General features: G+C 39.4%; 3 protein-coding genes across 4 annotated transcripts; 2 read left to right on the top strand and 1 right to left on the bottom strand.

Annotated features, from left to right (window-relative positions):
- The first annotated feature begins 3,283 nt into the window (after nt 1–3,283).
- c26h15orf48 (chromosome 26 C15orf48 homolog) lies at nt 3,284–5,400 on the top strand. Its single transcript, XM_051656342.1, has 5 exons — nt 3,284–3,375; nt 3,489–3,552; nt 3,646–3,734; nt 3,975–4,035; nt 5,050–5,400. The coding sequence occupies exons 2-5, from the start codon at nt 3,511–3,513 to the stop codon at nt 5,116–5,118; spliced, it is 261 nt and encodes an 86-aa protein (XP_051512302.1). The 5' UTR covers nt 3,284–3,375; nt 3,489–3,510; the 3' UTR covers nt 5,119–5,400.
- slc30a4 (solute carrier family 30 member 4) lies at nt 5,216–16,824 on the bottom strand. Its single transcript, XM_051656337.1, has 8 exons — nt 16,691–16,824; nt 15,416–15,944; nt 14,459–14,605; nt 14,195–14,348; nt 12,254–12,458; nt 11,495–11,600; nt 9,987–10,121; nt 5,216–8,504 (listed from the first exon to the last, which is right to left on the bottom strand). The coding sequence occupies exons 2-8, from the start codon at nt 15,804–15,806 to the stop codon at nt 8,350–8,352; spliced, it is 1,293 nt and encodes a 430-aa protein (XP_051512297.1). The 5' UTR covers nt 15,807–15,944; nt 16,691–16,824; the 3' UTR covers nt 5,216–8,349.
- Nucleotides 16,825–17,682: 858 nt separating this feature from the next.
- On the top strand, nt 17,683–24,961 carry LOC127416792 (biogenesis of lysosome-related organelles complex 1 subunit 6-like). 2 transcript variants are annotated; one of them, XM_051656340.1, is made up of 6 exons: nt 17,683–17,820; nt 17,940–18,036; nt 22,981–23,122; nt 23,984–24,071; nt 24,153–24,239; nt 24,542–24,961. In XM_051656340.1, exons 2-6 carry the CDS (start codon nt 17,970–17,972, stop codon nt 24,665–24,667), a joined length of 510 nt encoding a protein of 169 aa, XP_051512300.1. In that variant the 5' UTR covers nt 17,683–17,820; nt 17,940–17,969; the 3' UTR covers nt 24,668–24,961. The 2 variants fall into 2 exon arrangements, with proteins under 2 accessions (XP_051512300.1, XP_051512301.1); XM_051656341.1 differs by having other exon boundaries at nt 17,940–18,030.
- Nucleotides 24,962–26,850: the final 1,889 nt, after the last annotated feature.

Here is a 26,850-nt window from a genome sequence, read left to right on the forward strand (position 1 = left end):
TTCAAATGCCAATGCGATTACGTCACACGCACATACTGCTGCTGACTGGAAACATGATTTAGAGTTTAAAAGTACTTAAATATTGATATTTTCGCACCAAAAGCGATCATGTTGCTTTAAATGACATTAATTTAACCGCTGGAGTCATATCAATGACGTTTATACTGACTGTCTGTGATTTTTGGAGTTTCAAAAGTCTGATTACCATCCACTTGCATTTTAAGGACCTGCTGAGCTGAGATATTTTTCTAATTTTCTTCAAATGTGTTCTGGTTAAAAAAGTCATACACACCTGGGACATCATGAGGGTGAGTAAATAATGAGAGAATTTTAATTTTTGGGTGAACTATCCCTTTAATGTTTCACACAGGTTTATAGAAAAAAAAGTGTTTTTGTTTTTTTATTATTGAGTGTTAAGCAGTGTATTGAGAAACAAAGTAGAAAGAAATAGCTTTCATATTTTACTGTAATTATGGATGACACAATTTTACAGTTAAACATTTTAATGTGCAAAGTATTGAAAATCAAAATGAGTAAAAATAATTCACTTTTACAATTAATTTCACACAATAAAACATTGTAAAAAAACAATTTACATACATATTGTCAACAAAACAATACATTTCTAACAACCAGTAGTGTAATGGAGAATGAAAAGATGGGTAAACTATAATTATTATTTTAAGTTTGCTATAACAGACACCACAACCAACAACAATCAGACTTGTGAGTGTAACTACAAAAACAGCTGTTGCAAATGGGACTAACATCTTTAAGTCTGCGAGTGCCCCACCATGCAACCAAAAGTCTTACACACACTCGCAGTCTTCACATCTAGTTGCACGCAATGGCCAAACACTGAAAATATGTAAGACAAGTGGAAGTAGGCAAGTCCAAATCTCAGAAATGACAAGCACCTACAATTTAACCAATCCTCTCAAACTTAAGACACACCCACTAGTCTCCTCCCACAGCACAATCTTCATTGGTTTAAATTGTGTCAGCACTGTTCAGTACAGCATACAGCAGATATTCATATGTTCTGATTCTCTCTTTTCTCAGGCACGCCTGGCTGTGCTGCGTATCTGCACTGAGCGTGTTTCTCTTCATCAGGGTGTGTGTTTGCAGGATCTGGCTGCTTGAACTAACTCTTCTCTGGAGCCGATCTTGAAAACCTGTGCAAAGGGGTAAAACACTAAAATCGACCATATTGAACTAAATAGTTCCTCTGCCGTTTTATATCAGACTGATAATATTTCTCTGTGTCTGTTTCAGGCTGCTCTTTTGGCCTTGCGTGAAGATGGTGTCACCGTTTCCTTTGTGGAGCAGAAGTACTTCCTGAAAGCTCTTCAGAGTTTGACTCCTTCACTGAGTAGTGAACAACAGAAGCAAAACATACACTCAACTCTCTATTAAAAATTTGATATTGTATATTTATGGAATACAATTTTTTTATCATTTGTGTTGTGCATTCTTTTTTCATTCTTAATATTACAGCAGTTTTATTCCTTTTAATGGACCTTTAGTCGGATGCAAAAGTTTACATGTTTTGTTGATTTTCCAAGTAAAAAAAAAAGACAAAACAATCTTTTCAGTGAACACACACAAACTAGACATAATTCTGCAAAATGTTGTGCACATTTATTATTTATTTGCTTAATTTAACATATGAAAAAACAAAACAGTAAATGTGGCAGGTGCAAGTTTGGACACCCTTTCAGTCTTCTAGCTTCTAGCGTTCCTTATAGCCTACTAACAGTGTCTCTATTCTTCTTTTAGGACTTTTTCCCCACTCTTCCTTACAGAATAATTCTAGTTCAGCAATATTCTTAGGACATCTCACATGAACTGCTTGATTGAGATCTACCCATAGATTAAGATTTCATCTGTTAAACTGAGCAAATAACAATTTGCATAAATATGTCTAAGTTTAAGTGTGTTCACTGGAAAGATTGTGTTGGGTTTTTTTTACTTGGAAAGTCAACAAAACATGTAAATTGGCCTGGGGTGCCAAATTTTTGCATACTACTGTATGTTAAAGTATTAAAGAGGTCATACTGAACCGTCTCATGAGGAAAACAAACTTACATTTAAAACTTAAAACATCCTCCCTGCTCTAATATGAGCACTGAGTTTGGAAGGCATTCTTCTCTTTAAATTTGCTTTGGAATTGGAACAACATACTGTATGGTGAAACGCACTGTATAAATAAATTTAAATGAAAAATTAAAATGATCTGGACCTAAATGAAGTGAATAAAAATCATAATGTCTCATATGGCCCTTTTAAAGAAAATCACTTCTATGACACCATCAGCTTACCATAACAAACATAACTTTGAGAGTTATTTGACACTGTTTTGCATACATGTACACAGACATGTATCATTTTACTATATATAAACACAACAATAGTCTCTTATGTTTTTCCAGGCACATTCCCCACATCACACACACAACACTTTCCACAAATAGGGTACAAAATAGTGCCAGTAAATAGAGCAAGTGAAAGGAGGTGCTTCACCTTTAGAAAAAGACATTTCATCTACTTTTTATGCTAGGTTAATTTTATGTCAACATATATAATAGGTCTCGCTACAAAAAAAAAAAAAAAAAAAAACCATGGCATATTTTTGCATCTAATGTTTTTTAAATAATTAAAAGAGACATCAAAATGTACCCTATTTGTGTAATGTGCCGTAAAAATAATACACAAATAAAAAATAAATATGTCTCACAACAGTATATACAGTAGTATAGCTCTGGGAATTCCGATTCATTTTAATGAATCGTTCGAATGGCCGATTCGTTTCAACAAGCCAGATTAAAAAAAAACGATGTAAGACCGAGTCCTCGCTCGGCATTTTGTGTTTCATTTTTGTAGTTCAATTGCTGTTTATCTCCATGTTTTCACTGTTTTAATAAATTATATAGATTACATTAGTTCTTTATTTTTCCAACAAGATTATTAAGAACATCATGTGTTTCCCATCATAATAACAGCGCTAATTATTAATACTATTAATTATTTATAATATTGTTAACAATATCCCAGCTCACAGTTTTACATCTTTTGCCGTCGAGTGAAACATTTTTCGAATCGTTTGTATCGAGTGAATAAAATGAATCGAATCAGAAGGACGATTCGTCATTCGGACATCATATTCCTCGTGCCGCTCTCGTTGAGTCCAGCAGGGGGCGCGCACAGCACAGAGCTGTTTACATAGTTTCAGTATCAAGGTGAAGCGCATGATGTTGTAAATACTGTATGTCATGAACTGATGCGCCTGTGTGTACGTGCCAATAAACGCGTTTCGGTGTGTTATATGCGCGCACAGTCGAATGATGCTGCATCTTCAACTCAGCTTCATCACAGGTCGCTTCACTCTCATCGTGTTTGATTCATTCAACTTTTGGTTCTCAATACAGGCACTAGAGCTTCATTACACTTGATTGTAAACGATACATTGAGGATTTTGTTTTCTATAGGAAAGCTCATAGCAGCTGAAAGATGTCTGGTGGATTTCTACAAATGCTTAAGAAGAGGAAGGAGGTGAAGATCACTTCAACAACAGTCTACACTGCAGTGGATTATTATTGTATTTGTTTCACATCCTCATTATTAATATATTTTTCATCTTTCTAGTTGATTCCTTTGATTGGGTTTGTTGGTTGTGCTGCATTTGGAGCAGCAACAGCCTCAATTTACTTTTTATTCACCAAACCTGATGTCATGTAAGTAAATGAGATCTTTATTACAGACTAAAATGTCCATTATTATTATTGTTGTTGTTGTTGTTGTTATTGGCTATAAACTGTTTACAAAAAAAAAAAAAAAGAGTTAAAATGTTTATATCTGTCAAAGTTAAGTAAATCATGTTGATTCCTTGCCTAATTAAAATGTGTAAGACATGTATATGGGTGTTTACTAGTGAGTTTGGGTATGCTTAATATAATGTTTATTTACTACTATAGTTTAAACAAGACCAGAAACCCAGAGCCCTGGGAGAGGCTCGACCCGTCAAAACCACAGAAGGTAAAAGATTCACAAAAATCCAATCCACTTTAAAGTCTCAAAGGAATTGCTCACTGCAATATGAAAACCCTCTCATCATTTACTCACCCTCATGCCATCTCAGATGTGTATGACTTTCTTTCTTCTGCTGAACTCATTTGAAGATTTTTAGAAGAATATTTCTGCTCTGTAGGTCCATACAATGCAAATGAATGGTGACCAAAACTTTGACGCTCCAAAAAGCACAAAGACAGCATAAAAGTAATTCATAAGACTCCAGTGGTTAAATCCATATCTTCTGAAGCGATCCAGTTGGTTTTGGGTGAGAACAGACCAAAATATAACTCCTTTTTTACTGTATATTCACTGTATATTGACAGCAGTCTCCTTGGCGATCATGATTTAAAGCTCGATTACACGTCCTAAAGAGGCATCTAGCACTCTGAGCATTCGTCAAGCACTAGCTAGAAATCATGATCATGCCAAGAAACAGCAATGACAAGATGTACAGTGTTCTCACACAGAACCAACTGGATTGCTTCTGAAGACATTGATTAAGCCATTGTAGTCATATGAATTACTTTAATATTGCCTTTATGTGCTTTTTGGCGATTCAAAAGTTCTGGTCACCATTCACTTGCATTGTATGGATCAACAGATCTGAGATCTTCTTCTAAAAATCTTACTTTGTGTTCTGCAGAAGAAAAAAAGTCATAAACATCTGGGATGACATGAGGGTGAGTAAATGATGAGAGAATTTTCATTTTTGGGTGAACTGTCCCTTTGGAGTAATATGACGTTCAGTATGTTTTTCAAGCACACTGGGCTGATGGATCAGATCAGTTGTGACATCACTGAGATAACCCTAACCCCAAACCCTAACCTGCAACCTTCATATTGCCAGCCCAGATCCTAAACCATTACACTGCAACACTCACATCTATTCCATCATGCTTTGCATTGCTTATTAAATATTAAAAGTGCATGTTTAGTTCCATCCGGCTGCTTAAATGCCTCTGTTGTTTATCTTTTCAGCTTATAACTATTAACCAGGAGTGGAAACCAGTGGAGGAACTTGAGCTAGTGAAAAAACTGACAAAATGACACCATCTCTTCCTCTGAATGTTCATGCTGATTAAATCAGGGTCTCAGTTCTTTTATGAAAGAACTATCAAACTGAATATATCTGTGAATGTATCCATGTATTTTTGCATATAGTTTCTACACTGTTAAAGAACAGCTAATGAGTGTCGCACTGATAACCTGTATTGTTGCTGTTACTGTCAAAATCAACTGTCCTGTTGTTACTGAAATCACCTGTTCACTGGACTAAGACCTGCAAATTCATAAAACAAAAGGTGTTTAATAAAAATTAAATTGTGTTGATTTTTTTGTACATACGTCTTTTCTCTTCTTGTCAACAAACACTTTTCCTCATTCCTCACAAACACACACACTCGCTAACACGCTCATACACTCGCTGTTTTTCTCTGAGCTGTTTCCTTTAGTTAGAAGAACAATAACAGAATAAATCAAACCTGTCAACAGTATGAGTCATCATCACTGATGTGATTACAGAGGAAATCGAGCAGTGCATGTCTGCTGAGGTCATTGTCTCTGAATGTTTCTGCTCCTCCTCGTTATGATGATGCTCAGATTTGTCCCGTTAATGTTTTTTCAGTTTAAGCACAAACACAGATGTTTGAATCTCTCATTAAACACAAATAAAGCAGTTTAATTAATATTAATACAGTCTCTTTTCACTGTGCTGGAGTTTAAATGTTCACCTCCAGAAGAACCCAGTTTAATTCACTTAATCACATCAGTTTAATTCAGAACAATCACAAAGAAGCTGATGGTTTCATGTGATTGTCTGTATATGTGATTACTGCAGCTCAGCACTTTCATCTACAATCATTATGCATCCAACAACTTTCTATGACTGTTGCTGTAGATACATTCACACATTCAACATCATCTGAAACTTCCTCCTTCACATAAACACACACCCTCCACAAGAAACCCCCTTTATCATTTTTATGTACTTTCCCATCAGATCACATTCTACAACCACACGACTGTTAATTATGTAACAAGAATGAGGTGAATAAAACTTTGGACTTCTCAGTCGTCTGCTGTGGGTGTGTCTCTGTTCATGTGTGTGTACGTGACAAAGTATTACATGGTGATGCCGCCAGTCATGTGACTGAATGTGCAGTTCATAATCACAGTTCCTTATGAGATGACAAGAACAAATGAACACTTGAAAAATGACAGACCACGAGCACTTTTAAGAAACCTGCATTTATAAACTAGTTTTAGACAGTGCAATCATGCAACAAACATTTTTGTTAAAGTTCACAGTGAATTGAAACTTAAATCATCAGCCTGCTCGATTTCGGTGTCAGTTCTTGTGTGACATCACTTTCCGCTGACAGTGTTAGTAAGTGACTAAAATCCCCCTCCAGTGTCATTGCTGTCCTTGAAACAGGACTGAACTTTCAACTGCATGTAAGCCACCTTCTATAAAAGATGATTGCCAAGCAACTGCAGCTCTGCTGAATTCACACATTTGTCACTTTGACTGCAGCACATCTTACTGTGATATAATCCATTTACAGTCATTAAACAGACCATAATCCAGATTACAAAATATATAATCACTAAGTATGAAAAACAGTTATACAGTGAGGCTTGACTTAAACACCACTAATGATTGCTGTCCTACTTCCCTATCTCCCAAAGTCCTGCATTGTTCGAGAAGGGTACAGCTGCAGGCAGAGCTCCAAAAAGGGGCGGGAGCTCCAAACCACCAGCAAAGATACAGAGAGCCCCATACCTAACCTAACCATGTGTGGAAGTGTCACCCCCTTTTGGACCCGGCCCAACCCCTTTTTAGAGTAACTCTGGTCCCTTCTTGAATAATCCCGCCCTCTTTTGGAGATTCCACCCCCATTTGGAGATCTCCACCAGAAGCTACCTACAACGAACAAATGCGCCACCTTGTGGTGCGGGTGTGTAATGAAATCTGCACCAACATGAATACAGAATGCAGATGTTTAAAATCTATTTATTATAAGTTATCAAGCGCTTCAGTGTAAATAAATCAAATAAAGCATTCACATGCCCTCAGGCACACAGACCCACATAAAACAAAACAAATACTGCAAACATAAAGAAATGTGATCATTAGCTTTCACGTTACTGTGAGATTTAGTTCCAATAATCAAAAAGAAAAAAAAACCAAACAAACAAAAAGGCTATAAAATAACAAATAGGCTTAACACTGATGAAACTCATTATTGATATTTAAATAATTTTATATTCAATCTGTAGCTTTTGTTGTTGGCACTCAAATATCTGAAGAAAATTATTCTAAATGCATGAAATACAAAAAAATAAAAAATAAAAATTTCCCGTGAATGCTGTGTGAAAACTACAGTCAGTTTGGTCAAACTATTTTTGTCACTTGTTGATTATTTGCAAACATACTTAATATTTATTGTCTAGTCATGAAAAGTAACTCAACTGCAGGCCATGTCAGTCCAGAAATAAGAGAACGCGCACACTCACAGGGAAAACACATGCACATGGAGGGTTTGGATTATTTTACCTGTAAAAAAACATATGCAGATCATATTTCACCCTTAAAATCAAAAGAAAGAGATAAGAAATCTCCCCCAAAATTCTCATTATTATTTAAATTGTTGTATTTTTTGTCAATAAAATATTGGTGCATCACGGTTGCATTTGCTGTACTGCCTTTAATTTATGACGATTTTAATAAAAATTTGATTCACCGCTGACAATAATGAAAATTAAAAAAAAAAAATTAAAATACGCAAAACATCCGGATTCATTCCTGTAATGACAAATATTTAATTTAATTAGTGTAATGGGAATTTGCTTAATTAAATTGCCATGAAAACAATGGTCCTAAAAATAGGCTTCATTTTGTTTGTGCCAAATATAATTTCTCATTTTGTCCTTTTCATTTTAAGGTTGAATATGACCTGGACATGTTCTTCATTAGATTCACCCAGAACCCCCCACACATGAGACATCAGAACACACGCTCCAGCTGTTAGTGTTCCTCAGTGACAGACAGAATCATAAAACTAAACAAAAACAAACTGGGTCTGTTTCTCGTGTTTGGAGGCTTGTATTAAAGGCGTATCAAAAATGAGGTCAATATTCATTATAGAAAAAGCTGCTAGACAATCATTTAAAACCCTGCCGGGTTGACATGTCAGTTTACACACTCTCTCTCTCTTTCATCCTGTATGGATGTGTCTGTGTGCGAGAGAGAGAGAGAGACACACAACTTTACTGTTTTCAGGCACTCTGTGCGAGACAGTGTGTGCAGGACTGTGGCGCCCCCTGTGTCTGCATCTGCAGCTGCACCGTGCAGTGCGTCACCCCGTGTGACTTCATCAGCAGGCGCCTCGCATTCGACTGCACTTCCTCCCAGTTACCCACAATCCCTGGTGCTGAACACACAACAGAGACAGATGTACAAACATCAGCCAACTTCACAACCTGAACAACAGACAATAGCTCTGGAGTCACTCTGCTCTGTGTTGTCACGCACTGTGTGAATGAGCAGTTGTTTTTTATACTGTAATAATACTGTAATGTGTCCAAATAACATGCATCAAACACAGCAAAACTGGGCATGCACTGCACATTTCTGTTATTATAATATATTAATATTCAGTCAAACTTAAATTATAGCTTACAATCCATTTCTTTGAGCCTATAACAAGGACTGCGTTGGGAAATAATCTGTGTGCATTAGCTGCTCTTTCTTCTCTGAACATACAAGACTCTAGTGGCTCTAAATGATTTTAGGACTCAAGTGAAAGACTTTATTAACAGGTGTTTTGGTCAGTGACAGTGTTTTAATATATAGGGAGTAGGGATGCTCCGATCAATCGGCCACGATCGGTATCGGCTGATATTCACATCTTATGACTCGATTAGTGATCTGTAATTTGGTCGATCGCATGAACCATTCGCTCATGTTGCAGAAGACGCGTGGCTCCTTTAAGACTTCAGCAGCACTGTTATGGCATCCCAGAGTGTGAGGAACACTGACATAGTGTTGTAAGACAAAAAACTTGATTCAGCAGTTAAGAACGATGCAGTGGGACAGGTATGGTAATGAGGCATGTTCCCTCCATTAAAGTTCAAGTAGCAACAAGTGAAAAATTAACTATTAATACAATCATCCAACTAAATGAAAAGGTAGGGAAGGAATTTATCAATATAATAATTCTTTATACAATATTAAGATACCATAATATAATGTATTAAATATAATGTATTAAATATAATAACAACAATTATATGAAATAATGACAATGAATTAATAACCAAAAATGTCACATTAAGTTTAATTGCACCTATGGGTTATCAGTTTGTCTTCAGTTTGACACTAAGCTTCATTTTTTTATAGGGCTGTCTATCTTAATATAGATAATATAGATAACAAGCCTATACTTGTTTTAAAGTCTTATTAAAATAGCTTTTTTAATAAGCCTTTTAAACTTTTAAACTTTTTTTGTCAGCAAAAATTGGAAAAGTGATATTACTGGGAAGAGAAAAATGTAATTAATATTGACAGTGTGCAGAAAGCTTACATAGAGCCAGTTATGACAGAGATCTTAATAAAAGGTGAAATGATCAGTATCGGCCGATCAGGTGACAAGAATCAGAGCATCTCTAAGTAGAGCAGGGAGTAACATTTGTTATTTTTATATGTCCCTTGTTGTATGTTTGACATGTTTATTATTGTTGTAACACTTTTTGCTGCCAGAACTCTCTCAAAAATAAGATTTTAATCTCAGGGACTAACACAGTAAATTAGGTTTAATAATAAGCTCTAATTCCAGTATATATCGGAGCTTATGAAGCTAATAATGTATATAAATGACAAAGGAAAGAGAAGGTTTGAAGGTTTAGTGTCTCACCGAGCTGCAAGTGAACAATCGCTGCGGTTTTATCAGCTGTCAGAGCCCAGAGCTTGAGTTCCTCCACACGCTCCACGTGCTGCAGCTTCAGCAGGTCAGCTCTGATACATGACACATCCACATGACGTGGCACGCCTACACACGCATTAACAAACAATTTAGCTGATGACACTGGACGCATTCAGCAGAGACAGATAGTTCGCCCAAAATCGATATTTATCTCATCATTTACTCACCCTCATGTCATTTGACTTTCTCTCTTCCGCAGAATACAAAGATATTTTAATGGAGATAAGATGTCTGTTTGTCCACACAATGCAAGTGGATGGTGACCAAAAACTTTGAAGGTCCAGAAAGCACATAAAGCCAGCAAAAATTAATCCATACAATTTTAGTGGTTTAATCCATGTCTTCTGAAGTGATCCAATCGGATTTTGGGTGAGGACAGACTAAAATGTAACTCCTTTAATGCTATAAATCTTGACATTAGCAGTCTCCTTGGCGTTCAAGATTTCAATCTCAATTACACTTCCTACAGCGCCGTCTAGTGCTCTGTGCATGTGTCATGCACTAGGTAGTGTAATCAAGCTTGAAATCACGATCGTGCCTAGAGACTGGAATGGTACATGTAGACGTAAGATGTACAGTGAAAAAAGTTATATTTTGGTCTGTTCTAACCCTAAACCAATCGTATTGCTTCAGAAGTCATGGATTCAACCACTGGAGTCTTATGTATTATCTTTATGCTGCCTTTTTGTCACTTTTGGAGCTTGAAAATTTGGTTTACCATTCACTTGCATTGTATGGAAAAACATTATATTGGATATTATACAGTGGATATTATAGCTCCATTAAAATATCTTCGTTTGTATTCTGCAGAAGAAAGAACATTCATATGAGTTTGAGAACACATGAGGGTGAGTAAATGATGAGAATTTTCATTTTTGGGTGAACTATTCTTTAAACTCTCTGTGTGAGTGAAAGACAGCCAGTGAGAGGCAGACAGACAAACAGGCAGAGAGAGACAGACAGACAGATAAAGAGAGACAGACAGGCAGGGAGGCAAGCAGGCTGACAGATTGACAGACAAAGAAAGATAGATAGATAGATAGACATACAGACAAACAAGGAGAGATAGAGAGACCGATGGACAGACAGACAGACAGGCAGGCAGATAGAGAGAGACAGACAGACAGAAAGACAAACATTCAGAGACAGACAGACAGGCAGACAGACAGAAAGACAAAGAGAGAGACAGACAGACAAAGAGAGACAGATGGGCAGACAGACAGGCAGACATTCAAAGACAGATGGACGGGCAGACCGACAGAGAGAGCAAGAGAGAGACAGGCAGGCAAATGGAAAGAAAGACAAAGAGAGAGACAGACAGACAAAGAGAGACAGATGGGCAGACAGACAGACAAACAGGTAAACAGACAGGCAGATAGCCAAAGAGAGACAAACAGATAGACAGACACACAGAAAGACACACAGACTCGGTGTCTTACCCTCCAGTAGAATTATTCCGGTGTCTCTGATGATCTGGAACGTGCTGAACAGCACCAGCACAGAGAACAGGTACGTACACACTGGATCTGCCAGCTTATACTCAGGCTGACACACACAGACACACATTATTAGCAACTCCATGGCAATGTTATTATGAATGTGAGTGTTTATGCTTGTTTTATAAAGTAAGTTTGAGATCTGAAACTTTTATAACTGACAGACCAACAGAGACTCAAAAATCAGCTCAACTTGGGGGCCTGGGTAGCTCAGTGAGTAAAGACGCTGACTACCACCCCTGGAGTTGCGAGTTAGAATCCAGGGAGTGCTGAGTGACATGTCTCCTAAGCAAACAAATTAGCCCGGTTGCTAGGGAGGGTAGAGTCACATGGGGTAACCTCCTCATGGTCGCTATAATGTGGTTCGCTCTCGGTGGGGTGCATGGCGAGTTGTGCGTGGATGCCGTGGAGAATAGCGAAGCCTCCACACACGCTATGTCTCCGCGGTAACGCGCTCAGCAAGCCACATGATAAGATGCGCAGATTGACGATCTCAGATGTGGAGGCAACTGAGATTTGTCCTCTGCCACCTGGATTGAGGCGAGTCACTACACCACTACGAGGACTTAGAGCACATTGGGAATTGGACATTCCAAATTGGGGAGAAAAAAAAAAATCAGCTCAACTTCTTGCTAGAATGACAGACAGTCTAAAGTGTTAAAGATCATCCGTGATCATGTGATCAGCTCTCCGCAGTCATACCTTAAACCTGACAATGTACGCGGCGATGAGAACGCCCACACTCTGAACGAGATCACCCAGAGCGTGGATGAAGGCCGCTCGCACTGCCAGGCTCCCATGACCCCGCTGACCTTGATCCTGACCTCGACCTGGTGACCCATGTGAGTGGGTGTGGCCATGAGAGTGAGAGTGAAGATGTCCTGTTTGGTTGAGGAGAAGCCCCATCCTACACAAACACAAAACACACAAGCAGATGTGAGCCCCTCTATTAGGTTTTATTTTCAAAATGCACATGTGCTTGTTAAGAGATATGCACATGTTGTGCGGGTGTGTGCGTGTGTTAGGGGTGTAATGGTTCTCGGTAAATAAAACGAACCGTACGGTTCGCCACCCATGGTTCGATAAGCATTGGCACAGCGGTTCACCTCAAGTTTATTGACGCATCTGGAGCACAAGGTTTTGCAAAGAAAATAAAGCATCCAACAGACACGCACAGTTACAACCTCCGCTAATGCACCTGAATGGATCTGTAAATGGATACACTCCACCTGTGTTTCACGTGGGTCAACTTGATGACATCACTGTTCTGCACGTGTTGTGTGTAGTTGAAAATGGCAAGTGGAGAAAACGAAACACTGATAGAGAAGCCCCCTGCGTTATTTAGGTCTCCTGTCTGGAAACATTTTCTTTTTGCAGTCAATTACAACAGTGATGGTCAAAAAACGTTTACAAAACAGGCACTGATTACAGACAACGCTCGATGCGAGTGCTGTATTCTAGGTGGTTAAATACGATTTTTTGATCACATTATTGCTTTTTTGTTTAAAGTGCAATTTGAATTAGAAATGTCTTTTGTTTATGTTTTTCGTGTTTCAATAAATCAAAATCAATAAAGCAAAAACATTCACCGACCCTCGGCGGGGGGGTTAACGATGCAATCGGATATCGTGATATTTTTTAAGACAATTATCGTTAAAATATTTTTAGATATCGCCCAGCCCTACGTTACACCCCTAGTGTGTGTGTGTGTGTGTGTGTGTGTGTGTGTGTTTGAGTGAGAGACAGAGAGAGAAAACATGCAGGACACGCAGAGGGACAGAATCAAACATGACGCTGAGCAGCTCTTATGGACTTTCAACCCCTTTACGACCTATAAAATCTCTGGCCAAGTCAAAGCCATAAAGACAGAGCTTTATAGTAAAACAAAATGTGTTTCTGTGTGCTGATATGAGCATCACTGCAGTGAGTTTTCATACAGTGATATCAGAAAAACACAGATCACAGAGATACGACATTCTCATGAGAAAAACCAAGAGGAGCTTCATAATGATCCAGAACAGTTTTAGAGAGTTCTTGAGTGATTACCAGCAGTCCTAGTCCTACAATGTCCGAGAGCACTTAACAGTGATTCTGGTGTGATAAACATCTGTTTTGGACGATTATAGAGTAGTTGTCAAATTGAGTTATGACGAGTAGTTAAAGGGGGCGTTCACACCAGTTCTTGCATTTTGTCTGCGCTTTTTTAACTGTTACTCCATTGTCAGATGGAGTCTTCGGCCACTGCATCGCATCTTACTGTTTTTATTAGCATCTTGTGACATGAGCACCATGTTTTATAGATAGTGTGTCAAGCTAAAAAAAAATGTAAACGCGTCTGCATGCAACTTTTAGAGCCCTGTGTTCTGCTCCATTTTGTCGTGCTTTATCCAAATGTTTAAGAATGCAAGAACATTTCCAGTGTGAACAGCCCCTTAGAGTGCTGTACAGATATTTCATTTGCTTGACAGATGCTTTCTAACTAAAGAGAAAGCTCATTTGTGGCAACAAGAACACAGCTGATCTAACTATCAATAGAAAAGATTAAATGTACCTCTTTAAATTAAGCATGCTATTTTCTCAGTAGTGAGTTTAGCAAGCATGTGTTTGTGTGCTTGTTTAAGCTGATGAACATTTCAGACTCACACCAGGTTGACAGCGACGCCCACCGCAGCAGTGATCAACATCACATCTCCATCTATTGTAAAATCCTGATGAATGGTTCTCTGTGCAGCTTCATTCACTAACACACCCGTCAAAATATAGATCAGCAACACACTGATACCTGCAGACAACACCTCTGAACAGACACACACAGGTATGACACACTGAAGTCCTGCATGATATCCTGTAACAAACAGTGAATGCCATTTCACAAGAAGGCAAGACGAGACAAGACGAGTTGTTTACCAAGCCGATGGAGCCCGAATGTGAATCTGTATGTTGGTGGTTTTGCAGACAGCCAGAGTGCCAGCAGTGACACTATAATCCCAATGAGATCTGTCAACATGTGCAGCGCATCCGTCATGATGGCCAGACTGTTTGCCACATACCCACCTGAAAGACAAACCATAGTTAAATAAAAGTAAAACTACAGAAAAAATTAAAATGAAAATCAAATAACAGGCAAACAACAAGCAAATGAAAGTCAAACAACCATCAAACACAAGTCAAACCACAGTCAAATGAAAGTCAAACTACAAGACAAAAGACAAACCATGGTTAAGCAAGTCAAACTACAGACAAAAAAAATTTCAAATAACAGGCAAATCCAAACAAGTCAAACGACAGACAAAACAAATTCAAATAACAGGCAAATCCAAACAAGTCAAACGACAGACAAGCCAAATTAATGTCAAAGTACAGACAAACAACCACCAAAGAAGTGAAACAATTGTTAAACAAGTCAAAATAGTCAAAGGAAAATCAAACTATAAACAACTATCAAACAAAAGTCAAACCAGTCGAATTAAAGTCAAACTACAGACACACAACTGTCAAGCGAAAGTCAAACCAGTTAACCAAGTCAAATAACAGGCAAACAAATGTCAAACCAGTCAAAAAGATTTCAAGCTACAATCAACCATCAAACGAAAGTCAAACCAGTTAAACAAAAGTCAAATGGAAGTCAAACCAGTCAAAATAAAGTCAAACTACAGACACACAACTATCAAATGAAAGTCAAACCACAGTTAACCAAAAGTCAAATAACAGACAAACAAAAGTCAAACCACATTCAAATAGAGGTCAAGCTACAGACAATCAACCCTCAAACGAAAGTTAAACCACAGTTAAACAAAAGTGAAGCGCAAGGCAAACAACAGCCAAACGAATGTCACACATTGTCTCTGAGGGGCATCTGCTTACCTATCAGCTCACCGACCATGAACAAGAAGTACAACAGCGCCGCAAAACCCAATTTCCTCATGACCCTCTTGCGTTTGTTGTGTTCTCTTGTTGTCCTGCAGCTCTCGCAGGGGTCTGTTGTCAAGGCTGGGCTCCCTAGACTCGACGATGAGCCCAGCAGGGAGTCGTCATCATCCACCACCACCGTGTTGACCGCCGAGCCATTGAGAGCTCCCACGGGGAGCTCATCCCCCTCTCCGGACACAACCACCTTTAGACGGTTGAACTTCGGCATGTCATTGTCGTCCAGTTCATCAGAGAAATCAAATGCGGCCGTGTCACTGAGATGCCAGCTGTCCGGCTGCCGGCGAAACGCTGACCTCACACGACCAATCAGATTTGAGCCAGACATCTCTGAGTATATATTCACTCACTGACAGTAAAATTCAGAATTCAGGAATATTCAGAGTAGCTGACTGTAGATCAGTCCATGTGTGCGGCGGCAGGATATTTGACAGCCGGTCTCTTGTGCTCCATAACTCCGGGTTACCTGTAACACAACAAACACTCTTTACACACATAAACAAGCATTGGGTAGAACTCAGAACTTAAGAATTTGCTCCCTTTTAATTAGTAAATTTGGACTGAATAGGCCACACCCTACAGGATGTTCAATTGAAACTTGTTTTGTGCCAAAACATAATTACATTTATTTGATTTGCACTATCTCTGCCTATTTATAACCTGTTAAGTAGAATACATCAGCAGCATTCACTATTTAATTTTTTATGTTTCTCTAAACTAAATTCAATTCCGTCAAAACAATGAGCCATCAACACAGACTTGAATCCAGCACCTCTTTATGTCCATCAGTTTATATCTCAATCTACTGATTCATACTGAAAAATGAAATGTATTATTAAAAACTACTTACAACAGTTATTTGAATTACAGTCCATTTTTTAATTCTACTTCCTTAAAATTCCTTAGAATTGCAATTCTGCTTCTTGTTTTCTACAAATTCAAGAATGGAATTTAAAAGGCCTTTTCAATTCGATTCTGAATGACGCACAATCCGGACACATACACACTTTATAATATTAAAATAATATTAAACGAGAGAGTGTCGTGTGTTCATTAACTTAATAACATCACAGTGTTGTCTCTTATAGAAAAGAACATATGTGATGTATAAATGTGTGAATTTTGTCACTCATGCTAGCAAGCTAACAGCTACTCTGTTAACACTAAACACCGAACATAAAAACACTTCTGCGGTATTAAATGAGCACAAACCTTCCTAAAGTTTGACGTTTGAGTGTTCCGTCCATTGCGGTGTGTTCAAGCAGATCTTAGAGTCACAGTCCGGCCGTGTGTGTTGTGAGTACGTGTTTCATGTTAGCGCGTCCACTCTGCGCTCATCCCAACACTGCTGCAGTACCGCCTGAAGGCCAGCAGGTGGCCATCCGTAGTTTCAAAAATCACGATGGGACTCGATGATGATCTTCGCTTTTGCCTCAAATATGTGAGGCACAACAGCTAAATAATAACTTTGTCAAAAGGGCATTATAAGAAAAATAATAAAATAATAATAGTAATACTTGTAATTGTAATAATAATTATTTAAATGAAAATTTCAATTAAATATTTATGCTAGTACATTTTCTCGATATGCCAAAAGGTTCATTTTGTACCCTGTTAACTAGGATTGTCCCGTATATAAAGATAAAATGATGTGTCTCGTATAGAATCAATACGGGACGCGAATTGTCCCGTATTTAAGCTGGTCAGATGGCGTCACGGTGAAATCGTTCCAGATCGCTAATTTAACATTGATATAAGTTGAAAAATGTGCCTATGGTGGGTAAAGGACCGTCCGAAAAGTCCACAAATGGTGCTAAAATTGTGGATTTTTTTTTTCTTTTTCTAAATAAATGTTCAATAAGATCAAGCAATGTATGAATACAAGTCATGAGTCTTAAAGACAAGTACAGGTGAAGGAAGAAAAAAAAATACGTATAAACCAACCAAAATGCATACATAAATAAGATAAAGGAGACAAAAAATCGAAAAGATAATATATATATATATATATATATATATATATATATATATATATATATATATATACATACATACATACATATATTTGTTACATATAAACGCTGTTTTTTTTTTTTTTTTTTTTTTTTTATATAAATCAGGGGTCAGGAAAGTTCTAATTTCAGCATATAAATTAACCCATAGTGTTAACCCAACATAGCGGAAGTACATTCAGAGTGGCCGCAGATCAGTTTTTAAAGCATCTTTGTCGCGCTTCCATCTGCGATCACATGATGACTGCGAGCTGCTGCTGCTGCTGCTCTGACACATGGAAACAGTTTAATTTATTATCACATTTATTATCGCACGACTGATTCAAGACGGTTTGTGTTTTATAAATCAACAGTGATCTGATGTGATGTGTGTGTTACTAATCAGTGATATACAGATGGATTATTGTAGATTCAGAGAGAAACTGATTGACTGTGTTTGTGTTTTACAGCTGCTGGTGAAACTGTAAAGAGTTGACGAGATGATGGACAGACGTGAAGAGGAAGAGGAGGAGAAAGAGGAAGCAGCGTCTCCAGAGAGAGGTGACGGTAAACAAGCTGTAAAACACATCGACTTCCTGTATTCATTTGTGATTAATTCATGGCTATTCATACTGTGGCTGCAGTATGCCTCATGTACACTGTGCACAGTGTGTACAGATTCTGTATGCATGGAAAACCTGGATGACCTACAACATTTGCCAAACTGTGCAGTATATAAAACAGCACACTGGGTGATATAGGCCTATATCATATACAGCATATAGTGATATAGAATTAGAGGTAGACCAGGTAATCAGTTTTACTGATTAATTTGACTGATAGTTGCTTTTTCATTATCGACAAAAATCTATGCAGATAGTAGTCGATAGTTTTTTTTTATTATTATTCCTCATCAATAAACCTCATCTGGTGAAATACAGTTGTGCTCAAAAGTTTGCATACCCTTGAAGAATTGGTAATATATGTACCATTTAAAAAAAAAAACATGAGTGAGCAGGCAAAACACATTTCTTTTATTTCTATGGGATTCATATTCAACTGTAGGTTATAACAGAATGGCACAATCATAAAACAAAACATGTTCAAAAGTCTGCACACCCTTATTCCTTAATACTATGTATTGCCCCCTTTAGCATCAATGAGAGCATGAGGTCTTTTGTAATAGTTGTCTATGAGGCCCCAAATTCTTGCAGGTGTTATAGCTGCCCATTCGTCTTGGCAAAATGCCTCCAGGTCATGCAAAGTCTTTGGTCATCTTGCATGAACCGCACGTTTGAGATCTCCCCAGAGTGGCTCGATGATATTAAGGTCAGGAGACTGTGATGGCCACTCCAGTACCTTCACCTTTTTCTGCTGTAACCACTGGAGGGTCAACTTGGCCTTGTGTTTAGGGTCATTGTCATGCTGGAAAGTCCAAGAGCGTCCCATGCACAGCTTTCATGCAGAAGAATGCAAATTGTCTGCCAGTATATTCTGATAACATGCTGCATTCATCTTGCCATCATTTTTCACAAGATTCCCCATGCCTTTAAAGCTCACACACCCCCAAAACGTCAGTGAGCCACCACCATGCTTCACAGTGGGGATGGTATTCTTTTCACTATAGGCCTTGTTGACCCCTCTCCAAACATAGCGCTTGTGATTGTGACCATAAAGCTCTATTTGGTCTCGTCACTCCAAATTACATTGTGCCAGAAGCTGTGAGGCGTGTCAAGGTGTTGTCAGGCATATTGTAACCGGGCTTTTTTGTGGCATTGGCTTCTTTTTGGCAACTCGACCATGCAGCTCATTTTTGTTCAAGTATCGTCGTATTGTGCTCCTTGAAACAATGACACCGTCTTTTTCCAGAGCAGCCTGTATTTCTCCTGAGGTTACCTGTGGGTTGAAAATATGACTGATCATGCAAAAAACTAAATAAAATTTAGTCTTTTATTTAAGGCTAAAATAAATTATTTGGGCTTCCATTTCCACACACCTGTGTGTGGGGCGGCGGCGTCACTGGCGGCCTGTCTTCCCAGGCCCGCGGCAAGTGTGAGGGGAAGGCAGGCCGGCATCTAGCCCGTCGGCGGAAACGTGAGCTGTTCACCTCCGGCGACTCATTACGGCGTCTGGGGGTCCAAAGAACGGGTCCGGCAGCACGTCCACTTGTCCAATCCCTCCCAGCTCTGGTCCTGGGCGTGTGAGGATGCCAGTTTGTGAACACATGGAGATTTGAAGCCGTGCGCACTGCGTTTTAAAGACAGCGGTGATGAAGCATTATTCACAACAGGTGTGCCTCATTCACCGTTGACCAAACAAAGCTTATTAATTATGCACCTCTTCCCGCTCTCCCGCCCAACTCCCGTCGTTAGCCTGGCTGAAGGGCAGCCTTAAGAGGCAGGCGACAATGACGAGCCAGAGGAGCGGATCATTCTGCCACAACATATGTACGTACATACAGTATGTATGTACAGGTGCATCTCAATAAATTAGAATGTCGTGGAAAAGTTCATTTATTTCAGATATTCAACTCAAATTGTGAAACTCGTGTATTAAATAAATTCAATGCACACAGACTGAAGTAGTTTAAGTCTTTGGTTCTTTTAATTGTGATGATTTTGGCTCACATTTAACAAAAACCCACCAATTCACTATCTCAAAAAATTAGAATATGGTGACATGCCAATCAGCTAATCAGCTCAAAACACCTGCAAAAGTTTCATGAGCCTTCAAAATGGTCTCTCAGTTTGGTTCACTAGGCTACACAATCATGGGGAAGACTGCTGATCTGACAGTTGTCCAGAAGACAATCATTGACACCCTTCACAAGGAGGGTAAGCCACAAACATTCATTGCCAAAGAAGCTGGCTGTTCACAGAGTGCTGTATCCAAGCATGTTAACAGAAAGTTGAGTGGAAGGAAAAAGTGTGGAAGAAAAAGATGCACAACCAACCGAGAGAATCGCAGCCTTATGAGGATTGTCAAGCAAAATCGATTCAAGAATTTGGTGAACTTCACAAGGAATGGACTGAGGCTGGGGTCAAGGCATCAAGAGCCACCACACACAGACGTGTCAAGGAATTTGGCTACAGTTGTCGTATTCCTCTTGTTAAGCCACTCCTGAACCACAGACAACATCAGAGGCATCTTACCTGGGCTAATGAGAAGAAGAACTGGACTGTTGCCCAGTGGTCCAAAGTCCTCTTTTCAGATGAGAGCAAGTTTTGTATTTAATTTGGAAACCAAGGTCCTAGAGCCTGGAGGAAGGGTGGAGAAGCTCATAGCCCAAGTTGCTTGAAGTCCAGTGTTAAGTTTCCACAGTCTGTGATGATTTGGGGTGCAATGTCATCTGCTGGTGTTGGTTCATTGTGTTTTTTGAAAACCAAAGTCACTGCACCCGTTTACCAAGAAATTTTGGAGCACTTCATGCTTCCTTCTGCTGACCAGCTTTTTAAAGATGCTGACTTCATTTTCCAGCAGGATTTGGCACCTGCCCACACTGCCAAAAGCACCAAAAGTTGGTTAAATGACCATGGTGTTGGTGTGCTTGACTGGCCAGCAAACTCACAAGACCTGAACCCTATAGAGAATCTGTGGGGTATTGTCAAGAGGAAAATGAGAAACAAGAGACCAAAAAATGCAGATGAGCTGAAGGCCACTGTCAAAGAAACCTGGGCTTCCATACCACCTCAGCAGTGCCACAAACTGATCACCTCCATGCCACGCCAAATTGAGGCAGTAATTAAAGCAAAAGGAGCCCCTACCAAGTATTGAGTACATATACAGTAAATGAACATACTTTCCAGAAGGCCAACAATTCACTAAAAATGTTTTTTTTATTGGTCTTATGATGTATTCTAATTTTTTGAGATAGTGAATTGGTGGGTTTTTGTTAAATGTGAGCCAAAATCATCACAATTAAAAGAACCAAAGACTTAAACTACTTCAGTCTGTGTGCACTGAATTTATTTAATACACGAGTTTCACAATTTGAGTTGAATTACTGAAATAAATGAACTTTTCCATGACATTCTAATTTATTGAGATGCACCTGTATATATTCACAAACACACACAACTTTTCATCTGGTGGATAAAAAGCCTAATTTGGTAAATACTTGCATATAGATCATTGTAACAGAGCCAAGTCACTGTCATTTCAAAACAAGAGTCCCTGGTGTATCTAGGGCTTGTTTATAGTTTAAAGTCCAGTGTTATACACCAAATCTTAATTTTCTGGTTGCACAATAAACTCCTTTTTGGGATTTTATTCATTTTGGAGCCTCAATGTCTGTGCCCTTCATAATAAGGAAAGCCTAAGAAATGTTTTATTCTATAAATCGATTTTAAAAAACTATCGGCCAATAAATCGGATATCGGCCTTTTCCATCACCTTAGGTATCAGTATCGGCAAAATCCACTATACTGTATCTTACAATGCAGTGTGCTCGATTTGACCATAAATTTCTACTGTGATGAATGAGTAGAAAGTACTATTAAACATGATTTTGACTCATTATTTGGTCAGACTGATAAACATTAAGACATTTTTACATAAAATTTGTCTAAAAATGCAAAATTACTGTCTTTATTTCTGAGATGATAACGACGCTGTGCGCTTGCCAAATTAAACATGCAACGAATCAATGTGGTCATCTGTATGGAAGCCCGTTTCTGACACATGAAAAACATTTTTTACTTTAAGTCATAATATGAGATACTAAGTTATAATTATGAGAGAAAAAGTCAAAATTATTAAATAGTAAGTAAATTATTAGATTAATTGTGACTTAGTATCTCATAATTTTCCATTTTTATGTCATAATTATGATTTAGAATCTCATAATTACTACCTCATAACTTTGCCTTTTTTTTAAAAATCAAAATTGTGACATTTTATCTCATAAATATTGACTTTCAAGGCAAGTCAGTTCACTCAGTGACCATATTTGGAACCCTCCTGGGCAGGCTGGACAGCTATTTTCTATGTAGAGCTCCAATCTACTTGAATGGGGAAAGCCCGAAATCTCAACTGAAAACAGTCGGTCAAGATTATGATTAAAGAACATATTTCAACTCAGCGGTAAAATCTGACAACAATGGTATCGTAAATTGTGCTTCTTCAGCTAAGATCACACTATAAAACGTAATTTTTCAGGCTGGTTCAGTTGATGTGCATGCTTGTTCTTGAGTTGACTGACAGGAGATGTCTGTATCTAAAAGGTGATTGGCTCTTTTACCTGTAAGGCAGGATTTCCTTTTTTTACATCCACCATATTGGCCGTTCCAGTTTTTCCCCATCAAGTTTTATACCAGTGGTCCATCTCTGCTAAATAGTCTCTTTTATGACTTATTCAGTGTGGTGGAAATGGGCTTCCATTTCCATATGTATTCCAACAATGTAGCATAATACTGTTTGAGATGTATATGTGAAACAGTATATACTAAAGCATATGCAGGAAATAGTAGGCAAGTATTCCATTCTGAATATAGTCTGTGTGTGTTATTGCAGAGTCTGGTGTGATAGAAGAAACTCTAGCGCTGCAGGATATCCTGCATGTGAATGAACAGACGGTACAGCGACTGACAGACGGATTCATACAGCACTATCTGCCAGAACTAAACACCTCCAAACAAGCCCTGCAGGAGCTTTCGTATGATCAACTTGATCTCTGGTTATGTCAGAATAGCAAACTACAATTCTACTCATACTATTCCTGCAGTATTTAGGATGTATACTCTGCACAGTATGTGAATTTTGCGTGGAATACCCAGATGACCTACAACATTTGCCAAACTGCAGTACACAACAAGCACACTCAAATGCAGTATTGTTTCCCAGCGTAACATACTATTGCTTAAAGGGGTCACGACATGCCTCTTTTAACTATATTAATCTGTTCCTTGAAGTTCACTTATAATATCAGTAAAGTTTTTGCACAAAAAAAAAAACAGTCATATACTGTATTTGTAAAACACAATTATTTTCCACCCTCATTCTGACCCTCTGTCAGAAACACTGTTTTGGTGCTGCTTCTCCTTTGAGACTTGACAGTAAACGCCCACTGTTCTGATTGGCTCTCTGCTCTTGACTGACCTGCTCTCTCATTGCCATCTCACTGCTCACCACTACTGGGCAGGGCTACAGAAGTGATAAGGTAATGTAGGCGCTGAAGTGTTGATGTGGAGGTGGTCAGATACAAAATCTACCACAGTGTGACATCACAATGTGGAGGAAGTAGAAAACTAGTCGTTTTGCTCTTTTTGTAGTGAGGAGGAAGTTTTGAGTTCTGAAACTTACAGTATGTTTTTATAGTACAATAAACTCTTACATGTGAAAAGATCAAGGAAAATTTGATTCCTCATGTCATGACTCCTTTAAAAAAAAATTTGATGCATACAAAAAAAAATTTCACATACTGTTTTTCAGAAAAATAACAGGAAGTGAACAGTATATGCATGTGTTTGATGTGTGGTGGTTATGTTCTGTTATGTTTTTGATCTCTTCTTTCCAGACAAAATCAAGTTATTTTGCTTGATACTCTGGAGCAAGAAGTGATGAAATTCTGCGAGTGCAACATCATGATTGATCTGAATTCTCTGGTGGGTTTTTAATGGTGTGGGTTTTTTAAGCAACTGTGAATCATTGATGCTTTCCTCACTCTCACTGTTGATGTGTTTCAGTTCACAGAGGCAAAAGTTTATCACAACAAACTAGTGAATATTCGTAAAGACATGATCATTCTGCACGACAAGACGACCAAACTAAAGGTTTGAACTTTTCAATAAAACTACAGAAAAATTTACTCCTGGGTTAACTTGTTCCATGTTTCACACTGCTCACATTTTACTCGGGTTATTTATTAATTCTGGCCAGACATGCTTCAAGATTTCACTGTTTTACACAAGATTTGTGTGGGTTAGGATTGCAAAATTACAAGTGTGAAACGTTGTTTAACCCAGGGTTAAGTGCAGTGTGAAAAGCCTAGAGTGTAAAAACAAACACTAGAACAATTAGAATTTTATTATTTACTATCAAGCATGGCAGTAATGTCTTATGTGTGTGTGTATAGAAGCGTGCGCTGAAGCTGCAGCAGCACAAACAGCAGGAGGACCTGGAGAGAGAGCAGCAGAGAGAGAGAGAGCTTGAGCGAGAGAGACGCCTCATCGCCAAACCAGCCAAACGCACCAACACCTGAAACACACACACACACTGAGCATGCTCAGAAACAGAGCTCCATCATAGACTCCACCATTGATATTTTGCAATGGATTTCCTGGATATAAAATTTATGAAGACTAATTAATCAGAAACAGTGTGCTGCCTGTGAATGATAGACAGGTGAAGAGGTTTCTTATGTGTAATGTATGTTTTTCATGTGTAGATCCTGTCCAGTCTTCATGATCATCTTTATCATCTGTGGTTTTCTGTATGATGTAAAATGGCCAAATGTTAAAAACATGATCCAATAAACGTTCTTTCTTTAGTGAAAGTGTTGTTGATCGTTGTATCTGATAGACTGTAACAGATCTCTAAGTTCAGGCAATGGAGGAGTCAGGAGACAACGAAGCAGGTTCAAGGTCAGTCCTTTTATTCTCTCTCTTACAATCGCCAGTAACCGTCGATAACAAAGGAAAAACGTTCTAAATAAATGAAAGCACTCTAGCTAATCAACCACTCTCAGTTCAGGGCTGTCATGCTTTCTGGTCACTCTCTCTCCCTCTCTGATGCTCTGGCGTGCCTTTTCAAGTCTCCCTCCACCATCACTATAATGAGAGACAGGTGTTAGAGATAATTATGAACCAGGTGACGAGCCTTACCGCTCTCTCCTGCAAACCGACACATGACCACGCCCCCCATGCCACATGCCCCCACCACTGACTCAGGCTGGGGCAACATCTGGCCTGCCTACTCTCCCCACCCCATTTCTGGAGAGAAAGTCAGCCACAACCATCTGCGCCCCCGGTCTGTGGACCACCTTGAATTTAAAGGGCTGGAGAGCCAGGTACCAACAGGTGATCCACGTGTTAGTGTCCTTCATGCGGTGGAGTCACTGCAGAGGAGTGTGATCGGAACAGAGGGCGAAGGCTCGCCCCAGCAGGTAGTAGCGGAGGGTTGGAACAGCCCACTTAATTGCAAGACACTCCTTCACGATGGTACTATATTTTATCTCCCTGAAGGAGAGCTTGCGACTAATAAATAGCACTGGCCGTTCCTCCCCTCCCACCTCCTGCGAGAGCACTGCGCCCAGCCCCGTCAGATGCATCAGTCTGCAAAATAAAGGGGAGAGAGAAATCAGGTGCATGTAGAAGTGGCCCCCCACACAGTGCGGACTTTACCTTAAGGAAGGCCAGTTGGCACGACTCTGTCCACTGGACCGGATCGGGAGCCCCCTTTTTAGTAAGGTCAGTCAGCGGGCTGGTGACATCAGAATAACTAGGCACAAACCTTCGGTAGTAGCCAGCCAGCTCCAAAAACTGCCTTACCCCCTTTTTGGTCTTGGGTGCCGGGCAGGCTGCGATCGCTGCGGTTTTGTCAACCTGTGGACGCACCTGCCCATGACCCAAGTGGAACCCAGATACCTAACTTCCACCCGCCCAATTGCGCAATTCTTTGGGTTGGCCGTGAGTGCCGCCTGTCTCAGCGCTCTCAGGACCGCCCTCAGATGTTGCATATGCTGCTGCCAATCATTACATTAAATGATGATGTCATCTAGATATGCGGCGGCATATGCCGTGTGCGGTCTGAGGACCTTGTCCATAAGGCGCTGAAACGTGGCTGGGGCTCCGAACAAACGGAACGGTCACAAATTGGTGTAATCCGAACGGTGTGGAAAAAGCCGTCTTTTCTCGGGACATTGGCATTAAAGGGATCTGCCAATAACCCTTTGTTAAGTCCAGTGTTGAGTAAAATTGAGCCGCGCCCAACTGATCGAGTAACTCGTCAATTCGCGGCATTGGATAAGCATCAAATTTTGACAGCGCATTCACTTTCTGGTAGTCAATACAGAAGCGGACCGAGCCATCGCTCTTCGGTACCAAAACTACCGGGCTGGCCCAATCGCTGTGCAACTCTTGTATTATGCCCATTTCAAGCATTGCCTCTAATTATTCCTGAACAATCTTTTTCTTGTGTTCAGGAAGACGATAGGGGCGGCTACGAACCACCACGCCCGGGGTGGTCTCAATGTGGTGCACTATGAGGTTCGTGCAACCGGGTAGGGGTGAAAACACGTATGCGAACTCTGTTTGCAACCTGGCAATATCTGTAAGCTGCGACAGCGAGAGGTGGTCTCCGCAAGGGACCACCTCAAAGAGTCCTTGCCACTTGGCGAGTAATTTGGAGCTTGAGGTGGGCAGAAATACAAGCACTTTATCTCCC

This window comes from Myxocyprinus asiaticus, chromosome 26 (genome assembly GCF_019703515.2).
Source record: "Myxocyprinus asiaticus isolate MX2 ecotype Aquarium Trade chromosome 26, UBuf_Myxa_2, whole genome shotgun sequence".
NCBI lineage: Eukaryota > Metazoa > Chordata > Actinopteri > Cypriniformes > Catostomidae > Myxocyprinus > Myxocyprinus asiaticus.